The following is a 12,291-nucleotide window of genomic DNA, read 5'->3' on the forward strand; positions in this document are numbered from 1 at the left end:
CAAGGCTAGAGCTCTTCCACTTGAGCCTCAGCACCACTTCGGCTTTTTTCTATGTATGTGGTACCGAGGAATCGAACCTGGGTCTTCATGCATGCTAGGCAAGCACTATAACCACTAGGCCAAACTCCCGGCCCCTGTGAAACTCTTATCTCCAATTAGTCATCAAGAAAAATGTACTATGGCTTAAATGGTTTCAGAAGGATAGCCTTGAGCACAAAATCTCAGGGACAGCATCCAATCTGGTATGCATGCATGTGCACACACACACACACACACACACACACACTCACACAAAACAACCCTCCCCCCAAAACAGAGCCACTAATTCTCCCTTCCTCCACACCTCCTAATTAATCATCATATCTTTGAAATTGTAGAATTGAAAAACAATTTTGGATTCTTCACGAATGGGTAGAGAAGCCTATCTGTGGAAAGCCAGCTCTAAGGTTCACCTACTGTCCCTGAGTTTTAGGTAGGTCCAGATATATTTCCATACTTTAGAGTAACAACACCCATCCTGGCCATCCAGAATCATTATTTAATGGAGCTGATTGTGTGTGTTCTCCTAGTTCAGTAAGAATCAAGGCAGCAGATAACAGCTGTCAGTTTTGAGTCTTTCGTGTCTTTTTCCTAGATGGGGAGTAGGGAATGTTTGTCTTAGCTTTTCTTCCTTCTCTGCTTACCCCAGGCATATTAAAAGAAATCCTTGCTAAAATCTCTACCTCATGAGACTATCCTAAAATGCTTCTCACAGTCAATCGTAAGGATTTATGATTTTGCATGAATCTGGGAAGCTGCAGGAACACCTTCAACCATCATGATATTGAAACTTAGTTCTCATTTCGTCCAACTTAACATTCTTTTCTAGTTTTTTTTCTTTTTTATTATTCGTAATAATCAATTTCATTATTCGCTTGCCATGTACAGGGTCAACATGTGTTTTAATGTTGCTAACATGCCCTAAGCATTTTGTCATGGAAAAATCTGGTTCATTCAAGAACAAAACTGCACTGTGATCATCCCTCTTCTGCAAGGTAAAGGAGTTGGTGAACGTGTACCTTGTTCCGGCCTGTGTGTCACAAACTGCTGGCTGTGAGAAAAGGTGGAGCATCTTTTTTTTTTTTTTGTCAATTCAGCTTCTGAGAACTGTACTAGCTTTGTCTGGTTTTGCTAGTATGCCCTCTGGGACGGTGTGGCAGGGAGTCATCCTCACATCCCATCTCCTGATCCTAGTCCAAGGTGTTTCCTGTATTTCTTTGCAGTGTGCCCATATATGACAGGGTGGCTCAAATCAGATCTGAATCTCCAAAGGAAGGAGGTATCTGTCTTGAATAATTTTGGTTACAGAAACAAGTTTCCACATGTCTCGTAAGACATGGTCAGGTGCTTCACATTGTATTATTCTTGCAGGTGTTTAATTATTGGTTTTAGACACCAATTCTTTTATTGTTGTTGCTGTTGGTCCTGGGGCTTGGATTCTAGGCCTGGTCCCTGTCCCTGAGCTCTTCAGCTCAAGGCTACTGCCCTTACCCCTTGAGCCATAGTTCTGCTTCTGGGTTTCTAGTGGTTAATTGGAGAGCAGAATCTCGGGGTCTTACCAATGTAGAAAGAAAAATTGAAGCTAATTCCAAAGGTCTGTTGAAGTTTTCTTCAGTCCCTCCCAACATTTCCTAAACTAGCCTACTCTTGCTTTAATATTTCTAGCAGAAGTGCTTTGCTAATGCTTTGAGGCGTGGCTTTGGCACAGAGGGCTTTGTTTTTTTCCGGACTCAGACTCTCTCTTCACATAATGCCACATCCTGCTCTTTGAAATTCCTACTGAATTTGGAGAAATTATGTCTTGGCATCCAGTGTACTTTCCTGGAACATGATGTGTTGCTGACGACAGCCTGGTCGATCCACTTGACAACAAGTTTGCTTGTCTCATTTTACTTGAATATTCACGGGTGAGTAAGAACCGAAGCGGAGAGCCCGGCTTACAACATTACTCATTACTTGGATAATACTATCCCTTGTGGATAAATTGATTTGATTAGGGTGAATCACCTGGCTGGCCAATGGCAATTGGAATGATTCTCCACGTGTAACTTGGTTGCACTGTTACAAAATGTGGCAGGAGAGACCTGCCCAGTCATCAGTGCAGATGCTTGTTTGTGGCGCTGGCTCGAGGAGATGAGAGCAAATTGTTCCAGCAGCTCAGCCTGCTCTGCCAACACTTCAGAGGCGGAGCTGCCAGGGGGACTGGAGACGCCTGGGAACCTGCAAGTGGTGTTCACCGTGGTGACTGCTGTGATGATGGGTCTGCTCATGTTCTCTCTGGGATGCTCTGTGGAGGCACAGAAGCTCTGGTCACACCTCCGGAGACCCTGGGGCATCGCTGTGGGCCTCCTCTGCCAGTTTGGACTCATGCCTCTGACAGCCTATGTGCTAGCCATCAGCTTTTCTCTGAAACCAGTCCAAGCGATCACTGTTCTCATCATGGGGTGCTGTCCCGGGGGAACCATCTCTAATGTCTTCACCTTCTGGGTTGATGGAGATATGGATCTCAGGTAAGTGATACCTAGAAATGTGACAGTCTCCTTAACCCCACTTGGCAGTGGAAGTAACTGACATCTTTGCAATCTTTTGGTAGCTTCTGTGGGAAATACCACAGCTATTGCAGAAGTTTGCTCAGCCAGGGACAGCCTTTCTTTCCTGAGCCCCGAGCTGCCTTTTTGTAACCGTCCTCTGCTTTATTGGCTTCTACCGACCTGTGCAGTGAGATCTGGTGTGAATGTGGAAATGGAGGTTGGACTATACCTCGCCCTGTGCTTTTTCCTAAGCATGAACTCATTTTCATCAGTGCTGACTGACCTGGTGAACCATACAGTCCTAGGGCATCCACTGAGAACCCCACAAAGCAAATGACAGTGGCTTGGAGGCAGTTAATAGTGGTGCAGGTGAAGGTGGCAAGTGACATAGCCAGAGGGAAGCCCTGGTAGCTTCCATCAGTATTTTGGGAAACTGAATAATGGAGCTTTATGGGTATCTGATAAATGTCCTCTTTTAAGTTCTTGTTGGAGGCCTGTTGATTTGACTTGGGATGTAAAATTTAAACTGTTCATTCTGATTCCTCAGCAGATGTTTTGTGCTTCTCATTGGATTGTACTCCTGGTGTTTGACCTTATTCCCAGATGTGGAAAAAGCACATATTAAGCCTTACCAGTCATTTATTTACACTTTAATGAGGATGGATGATTCACATATTTTGAAGGGGAAAAAAAACAAACATGTTTTGTTTTTATTGTCAGTCCTGGGCCTTTAACTCAGGGCCTGAGCACTGTCTTTAGGCTTTCTTACGGGTAGAGCTCTACCACTTGATCCACAGCACCATTTCTGGCCACATATATATATATATATATATATATATATATATATATATATATATATATATGTGGTACTGAGGAATCGAACCTGGGTCTTTGTACATGCTAGGCAAGCACTCTACCATTAGGCCAAACTCCTGGCCAAACAAACATGTTTTGATAGGGAAAAAAGCAGTGAAGGAAGAAAGATGTGGGGAAAAAAAGAGCTAAAACATAATTTTTTCTAGATCCATTGTTTTGTCTATATTCTTAATTACAAATACTGTTTTATATCCTCCTCCTCTTCCTCCTCCCCTTCCCCACCCCCCATCAAGGGAATAGACTACGTACACATTTTCATATCTTTTTTCTATGTATATGACATTTAGTTGAGATTTACTATACAAAAAAATGAATGAGTGAGTCAGAGGTGATGATAAGCTGGGAGTTAATATCAGTGAGTGAGCTGCAGGTCTAGATTTCTAGTTTCCTATGCATGCTCATGTATAGAACAGATTTTACCTATAAATTTTAATGTTTTCACCCCACTCAGACAAGAAATTAACTTTCATATGTTAATATCTTTTAGTTGTAAAAATTATTATTATTATTATTATTATTATTAATGTCCATTCTGGAGCTTGAACTTAGGGCTTGGGCTCTGTTCCTGAGTCTCTCTGTACTCAAGGCTAGATTGTACCAATTGAGCCATAGCACCACTTCCATCTTTTTCTGTTTATGTGGTACTGAGAAATCAAACACAGGACTTCATGCAGGCTAGACAAGCACTCTATCACTAAGCCTCATTCCTAGTCTCTCCTTGATGTATTTTGTATCTTATGTCTAAGTTCTAATATGCTACCAATTTATGTTCAATAAAGTTGGCTATTAACGAAACAAAGAAATGATAAATATTCTTTGCACAAAGTTCATCTATCAGTGATGAATGTCTGTTTTGGACACTTTTTGGAAAGAAAAAGGAAACTAAGATTTATTCAGCATCATGCTTAGTTCTTCTTGGTTTTCATAATAACCTCGTAAGTGACCTTTTATTAAACTGGATTTTACAGCCGACAAAATTATGAGTCAGACTGGTTGAGTTGCTTGCCAAATTCCACTAAAACTATAGCAGAACTCACATTTGAATTCACATCTGTTTTATATCAGTCTGCAACTAAGGCATTTTTTCCCCACAGCATGTAGTAATATAACTGTATGTTCTGTTATGGGTAGAAGCATGAATCTTGAAAGTGTTTTGAAACATTTCTGTTCTGGGAAAGGAAATGTTTATTACTTTCATCCCTTATTGGCAATGAATAGAAAGTCTGTGAAAGATAAAGCTCATTTTGCTTCTCTTAACCCATCTATCTTTGTAGCTTTAAACTTTGCTTAGATAACTAACTGAAACAGACAGATCAAACTAAACCTAACTAAATAAAAAGAAAATTTAAAAAACATCAGGAAGAAAATGAAGTTTGAAACCGAGGGCTAAGAAAGCTTATATATTTAAGACATAAACTCTTCAATTTCAGTGAAGCTTCAGATAAGAGAAAATACAGTATTATAGACTGAAATAACACTCCAGTTATAGATTGATTCATAATTGATTATAATTATAAAGCAATCACTTCCAGTTGCCAGAACTCTTCATCTTTGCATGGGTTGCTAGGCTACCCATACTTTTTGTTTGTATCTTGTCTTTCTCCAGTGCCCTTCCCCAGGGCAGGCCTTTTCTTGGCCAAATGCAGTATCTTCTCAGCTGTTCTCTGAACTTTCAGTTTCTTGGTTAACTGAACTCAGGGCCTGGGCTCTATCCTTGGACACATTTTGGTCAAGGCTAACACTCTTCCACTTGTGCCACAGCACCACTTCTGGCTTTTTCTGCATATGTGGTACTGAGGAATCAAACCCAGGGCTTCATGCCTGCTAAGTGAGCACTCTACCACTAAGCTATGCTCCTAGCCCCTCTCAGTTCTAATTTTATAGTAAGTGGACAAGATGTCAGGTTGCCTGTTTTCAAATTCTACCATGCGCCTTTTTGTTTTTTCTTTTTTGTTGGTCATGGGGTTTGAATTCTGGGCTTGGGCATTGTCCCTAAGCTCTTCTGCTTAAGGCTACCACCTTACTCTTTGGGCCACAGCAACACTTCCGGTTTTCTAGTGGTTAATTGGAGAGAAGAGTCTCGGGTCTTCAGTGCCTGGGATGGCTTTGAACTGTGATCCTCAGATCTCAGCCTCCTGGTATCTAGGATTACAGGCGTGAGCCACTGCACCCCTTCTATTTTATCTCTTGATGGGGACAGAATGTATGAATTATGAAGTTACCGAGGGCACACAAACTAGAAAAGGGAAGAACTGGAGGCATTTTTCCATTACTCTGTAATAGAGATGGACGGAGTTCTGGCCTTGGAGAAGAGGACTGGAACAGGAGGGCCTGTGGGAGTGTGTAGCCCTGAAGTGCATCACTCTGGAAAAGTAGCTAACTAACCCACGGGGCTGGTTTGGCAGGTTATGCAAATTCTCTCTGCTTCAGTTTCCCCAATTCTAAGATGAAGAGAAACATACTTTTATCATTGATTGTCATTTAGTATAACTGGCTATATGAACTAGGGTATGAAACGGGTTTTTTTTAAAAAAAAAAACAAACAAAAAACTGAATGTCCTGCCAGGGCTTTTTATAGTTACTGCTCATGGCACAACTTAGTTGCACTGCATGGACAAGGTTTTCTTTATTTGTAAGACTTTCCAAGGTCCTTGTTTTTCTTTCTTTCTTTTTTTTTTTTGTTGGTCCTGGTGCTTGAATCCAGGGGCCTGTCTCTAAGCTTCTTTTGCTCAAGGATAGTGCTATATCACTTGAGTCACACTATAGCTCCACTTCCAGATTTTTGGTGGTGCATTGGAGACAAGAGTCTCCCAGAGGGGCTGGAAATGAGGCTTAGTGGTAGAATGCTTGCCTAGCATGCATGAAGCCCTGAGTTCGATTCCTCAGTACCAGAAAAACAGAAAAAGCTGGATGTGATTGTGTAGCTCAAGGGGCAGAGTGCTAGCCATGAGCGAAAGAAGCTCAAAGACAGTATCCAGGCTCAGAATTCAAGCCCCAGGACTGCCCTCCACTCTCCACCCCCAATAAAAAAAGAGTCTCATAGACTTTCCTTCACAGGCGGGCTTGGAATTGGGAACTTCAGATCTCGGCTTCCTGACCTGAGTAGAGATTGGGCATGTAAGCACCGGGAGCCTGGCTTCAAGGTCCTTCTTTAATATTGTGAAATCGACAACCAAATTTGTCATTTAAACGAATTTTAAATGTTATCATTTAGTAGTGTTAAGAACACTCACATTGTCGTCTAACCATCCCAACAGCTTATCTGTCTCAAAACCATTTTTAGGGCCGGGAGTTTGGCCTAGTGGTTAAAGTGCTTGCCTAGCATGCATGAAGACCCGGGTTCAATTCCTCGGTACCACATATAGAAAAAAGCAGGATAGTGGTGCTGAGGTTCAAGTGGTAGAGCTCTAGCCTTGAGAAAGTCCAAGGACAGTGCTCAGGCCCTGAGTTCAAGCCCAGGACTGGCAAAAAAAAAAAAAAAGACACTTTTATACCAAGACATGTGAAAGGGTATTAATGTATGTGAATTAATGCACCTTCTATCTGGCAAATATCATGTAACCCTTTTATTAATTACAATAAAAATATATAAAAAAACCAAAAAACCATTTTTATCTGTTTCAACTAGACAATAGCTTCACTGGTATTATTCAGTCGTGAATTTGACTACTCAGGATACCTTATGGAGGGAATTTATGACATATATGTAATATTAATTACATATGGTTATAATTAATTATATGTATATATTATTCTGGCTTTTAAACTTCATATAAAACCTTCAAATATTAATGGGGGGGTAATGCTTCTGGCAAGATTTCTTTTTCTGCTGAAAGGTTGAATTCAAGGCTTTGAGCTTGTAGGCAGGTTCTTTACCATTTCAGCCATGTCCCCAGCCCTTTTTACTTTATTATACCTGTTATTGTTGTTGATGTTTTTACATGTCCTGGAGCTTGGATTCAGGGCCTGGGTACTTTCTCTGATTTTTTTTTTCCTCAGGGGTAACACTCTATCAATTGAGCCATAGTTCCAGCCTTTTTTTTTTTTTTTTTTTTTTGTGGGTTGTGGGGCTTGAACTCTGCCTAGATGCTGTCCCTGAGCTCTTCAGCTCAAGGCTACCACCCTACCCTTGAGCCAAGCCCCACTTCCCATTTTCTAGAGATTAATTGGAGATAAGAGTCAAGGTCCTTTTGTGCCCAGGCTGGCTTTGAACCTTGATCCTCAGACCTCAGCCTTCTGAGTAGCTAGGATTACAGCATTGAGCCACTGTGCTTGGCTCCAGCTCCAGCTTTTAAAATTTCATTATTTTGGAGTAGGGTCTCATATTTTTGACAGGGCTCCCTTAACTTTCCTGTTTATAATTCCAGTGTAGCTGAGATGACTTACCACCATGCTTGGTTTCCTGGCTGGGTGGGCCTTCTTGAGATTCTTTTCCCTTCTGGACTGGCCTCCAATTACAGTCCTCCTGATTGTCACCTCTGTAGTTGCTGAATTATTGCTGTGAGCCACTGGGCATGACAAAATTACCTTTCTTTCTAATGATGAAACTGTCCTATTACATGTATATATATATATATATTTATATATATATATATTTATATATATATATATATGTACATGTTCTTTTAGCATTAAGTTGTTCTTTTAGCATTAATTATTTGTGACTGTAGGAAAAGAAAGGTGAATGATAGACTCCAGATCTCAGACTTCTCCTATCCTAATCTTTTCTTTTCTTTTCTTTTTTCCAGTCCTGGCTTTGAGCTCTGGGCCTGAGCACTGTCCTTGGGCTTTCTTAAGGCTAGTGCTCTACCACTTGAGTCACAGCACCACTTCCAGTTTTTTTCTATGTATGTGGTTCTGAGGATTCGAACCTGGGTCTTCGTGCATGCTAGGCAAGCACTCTACCATTAGGCCAAACTCCCAGCCCCTAATCTTTTCATTTTTTCACTCGAAACTTTTGTCTCTCCCTCTCTCTTCTGTCCCCACAATGCCAAACATGTGCCTTGCCTCACCTGTTGGAAGAATTTCGGTCACTGTGCTGCTCACCTGACTCGACTCCCAGGTCTGTCAGCTACTTGAGGCCTTTTGTTTTTCCTTACTCAGTGCCAGCTGGGAGTGGTAAGCAATTGACAAATAGAGTGAAAGCCTGAATGAACATGTCGTTGCCCTGTGTAAGTATAACATTTCCCCTGGAATAGAAATTTGTTTATTAGTACGGCTCACAGCCTAGCTTTTGATGTTTATGAAATCTGCATTTCCCTGAGGTTGTAGTTCATCCTTAGCTATCGAGAAAGGATGTGACCACATGATGGTAGAGTCTGTAGGGGTCAATGGCTTATTCTCACCATTGCACCTACTTTGAGCTTTAAAGACGTCCTTGATTCATTGAAAACAAAAACAACTTTATTATTATAAAGGTGATATATCAGAGGGGTTACAGTTACACAAGTCAGGTAAAGAGTATGTTTCTCTTTGGACAGTGTCACCCCTCCCCTTATCCTTGGTTCTTATCAAAGACTCTGGAACTAGAACTTGAGTTTCTTCATGCCTAGTGTGGCCTGCAGAACGGAAGGTCCTCTGTGCTTGAGGTTTGGAGACAGAACTGAGATTCAATCTACCAGGCCTCACCTAAGTTCCTGAGTTTCTATAACAGTACTTTGGGATCTTTGTCAATAAATACATAATATCTACATAATTATTGTGAAAATGAAAGAGGAAAAAGTATAAAAGCATGAGGCATAATACTGGGCACATTGTACTATATTGATAATGTTTATTAGTGTTATTGAGAGGCAGTGGGCAAAGGTGACATTTGCTTGAGGGAATGGAATAAGAGCTTAAGCTCAGCTGGGTGCGGTGGCTCACGGCCTGTAATCCTAGCTACTCAGGAGGCTGAGATCTGCGGGTCCAAGGTCAAAGCCAGCCCAGGCAAAACAAAGTTGAAGACTCTGATCTCCAATTAATCACTAGAAAACGAGAATTAATCACTAGAAATGGGGCTTAGCTCTAGGGTAGAGTGGTAGCCTTGAGCCAAAGAGCTCAGGGACAGCACCTAGGCCTCGGGGTAGGGCGGTAGCCTTGAGCTGAAGAGCTCAAGGACAGCGCTCAGGCCGAGTACAAGCACCATGACCCATCAAAAAAAAACCTCTTAAACTCTTGCGTGGAATCATTTCTGTGGACATAGGCTAGCCATGCTGTCAGGCAGACAATTTTTTTTTTCTGTCAGTTTGGGACTTGAACTCTGGACCTGGGCACTGTCCCTGAGCTTTTTTAGTTCTAGGCTAGTGCTCTACCACTTTGAGCCATAGCACCATTTCTGGTTTTCTGATGTTTAATTGGAGCTAAGAGTCTGGGACATTCATGTCAGAGTTGGCTTTAAACTACAATCCTCAGATATGAGCCTTCTCAGTAGCTAGGAGTACAGGCCTGAGCCACCTGCAGCTGGCCAGACATTGCTTTCTTTTAGCAGGGGCGTAAGTATATGCTTTCATTTTGAAATCAGATATTTATTTATTTATTTATTGGTCCCTGAACTCAAGACTAGCCTCCTACCACCTGAGCCACAGCTCTACTTCCAGCTTTTTTGGAGCCAGAAGAAATAAGACAGTAAAGATAATTAGAAGCTGGGCACTGGTGGCTCATGCCTGTAATCCTGGCTACTTTGGAGGCTGAGATCTAAGGAAGCCAGCCTGTGAGACTCTTATCTCCAATTAACCACTCAAAACCTGATCACAAAGAGGCTCAAGGACAGCTCCCAGGCCTGAGTTCAAACTAACTTGAAATGAGTCTCATGGACTCCCCTATCCCAGCTCACTTTGAATCTTGATAGCTTAGCTATCAGCCTCCTGAGTAGCTGGGATTTCAGATGTGAATCACCAGTGTCACTCAGATCTTGATTTTACAAACTTGAAATTATGACAGTATTTGAATAATTTAGGACTTAAATTTCAAAATCTTACTGGCACTACATTTTAATGGGACATCTATACCAATATCTCTTCTCTATATACTTTTTCTAATTTAAAGGAGGTTCAAGAGTTATCTGTTTGTCTTGACTTGCTTTAACTGTCTCATTATTCTCTGTAATAATTTGAGGAGAATGAGCCATATATATATGTATATATATTATTTTTTTTTTTTTTTGCCAGTCCTGGGGCTTGAACTCAGGGTCTGGGCACTGTCCTTGGATACTTTTTGCTCAAGGCTAGTGCTCTGCCTCTTGACCCACAGAGCCACTTCTAGCTTTTTCCGTGTGTGTGATACCAAGGAATTGAACCCAGGGCTTTGTGCATGCTAGGTGAGCACTCTACCACTAGGCTACGCTCCCAGCCCTGAGCGTAGTGCAAGTGGAGTCTTGTTCTATTGAAGCCAACAACGTTGTCAGTTAGCTACATCTTCCAATTATGCCATCCTAGAATTTCATGGCAGTAAAATGGAAGGTGTACCTTTTCACTATACTCTTTCGGAACCACTGGCATTGGTCACGTGGATGAAACACTGTGATCTTCTCTTGCCGTCTTTGGCCATTGCCATGAACGCCAGGACTTGAACAATTGTAGAGGGTGGAAGTGAGAATTTAGGAAGCCAAGGTCATATAGTCAGTGTGATTCAAATCCTCAGCTGTGCTTCTCACAATTGTGAATCTTATCCTAGCCACCATTTGAGCTGAAGCCCTCAGAGGTGAGAGCAGAGATGGCATGTTCAGATTCAAGTGATGCAATGTGGAATTCCTTCCAGGACCTGGTACCTAGATAGCCAAGGAATCCAGCAGGGACAGAGATTAAGAATGTGATCCTACATGTCCTCCCTTTCATGGTCACAATTTTGAAAGCTGCAACAAAACCTTTTCCTTGCCAGGTGCTGGTGGCTCACGCCTATAATCCTAGCTACTCAGGAAGCTGAGATCTGAGGATCACAGTTCAAAACTAGCTGGGGCATGAAAGTCCATGAGACTCTTATCTCCAATTATCCACCAGAAAACCCAAAGTGGCACTGTGATTCAACATGGTAGAGCACTAACCGTGAGTTGAAGAGCTCAGGGACAGTGCCTGGGCCCAGAGATCAAACCCCACGATCAACAACCATAGCAACAAAAAAACAAAAATCGGAGATTTTTTTCCCTTTAATTTAGCCAGGAAGAAGCCTTTATACACATTATTATTACTACTACTACTATTACTACTATTATTTGTGTGTAGTGTGTGTGTATGTGTGTTGTTCCTGTGGCTTGAATTCAGGGACTGGTGCTCAAAACTAGCGCAATATTAATTGAGTCACAGCTCCACTTCCGGAATGTTGTGATTAATTGGTGTTAAAAGTCTCAGGAGGGCCGGGAGTTTGGCCTAGTGGTTAAAGTGCTTGCCTAGCATGCCTGAAGACCCGGGTTCGATTCCTCGGTACCACATACATAGAAAAAAGCCGGAAGTGGTGCTGAGGCTCAAGTGGTAGAGCTCTAGCCTTGAGAAAGCCCAAGGACAGTGCTCAGGCCCAGAGTTCAAGGCCCAGGACTGGCAAAAAAATAAATAAAACAAATAAAAGTCTCAGGAACTTAACTTCCCTGGGCTGACTTTGAACTATAATCCTCAGATCTCAGCATCCTGAGTAGCTAGGATGATATGCTTGAGTCTGTCACCTGGCTTATTTTATTTTTTTTTTGGTGCTGAGAATCAAAGGCAGGGCCTCCTGCACACTCTACTGAGTTGTCCTCTTGTCTAATCCACATTCTTTTTGGCTATTTTGAAAGTTTTCTTGAGAATTTACCTTGGTATATTAAGATAAAGTACAGAGGAATGAGGAAAAAAAGAGAAACATTTCCTGTTCCTCGAACACAATACACCCAAATCCT

The 12,291-nt window shown here is 41.8% G+C and overlaps 1 protein-coding gene across 1 annotated transcript in view; it reads left to right on the forward strand.

Moving 5' to 3' along the window:
• Nucleotides 1-1,711: 1,711 nt before the first annotated feature.
• The window catches only part of Slc10a6 (solute carrier family 10 member 6), a 34,374-nt gene continuing 23,794 nt past the window's right edge, over nucleotides 1,712-12,291 (forward strand). The window contains exon 1 of the mRNA XM_090343253.1: nucleotides 1,712-2,549. Coding sequence (XP_090199379.1) covers nucleotides 2,173-2,549 — 377 coding nt within the window. The 5' untranslated portion in view covers nucleotides 1,712-2,172. The remainder of the gene's footprint in view (nucleotides 2,550-12,291) is intronic.

The sequence above is a fragment of the Megascapheus bottae genome, chromosome 13 (assembly GCF_031878675.1).
Source record: "Megascapheus bottae isolate mThoBot1 chromosome 13, mThoBot2.hap1, whole genome shotgun sequence".
NCBI classification, from domain to species: Eukaryota; Metazoa; Chordata; class Mammalia; order Rodentia; family Geomyidae; genus Megascapheus; species Megascapheus bottae.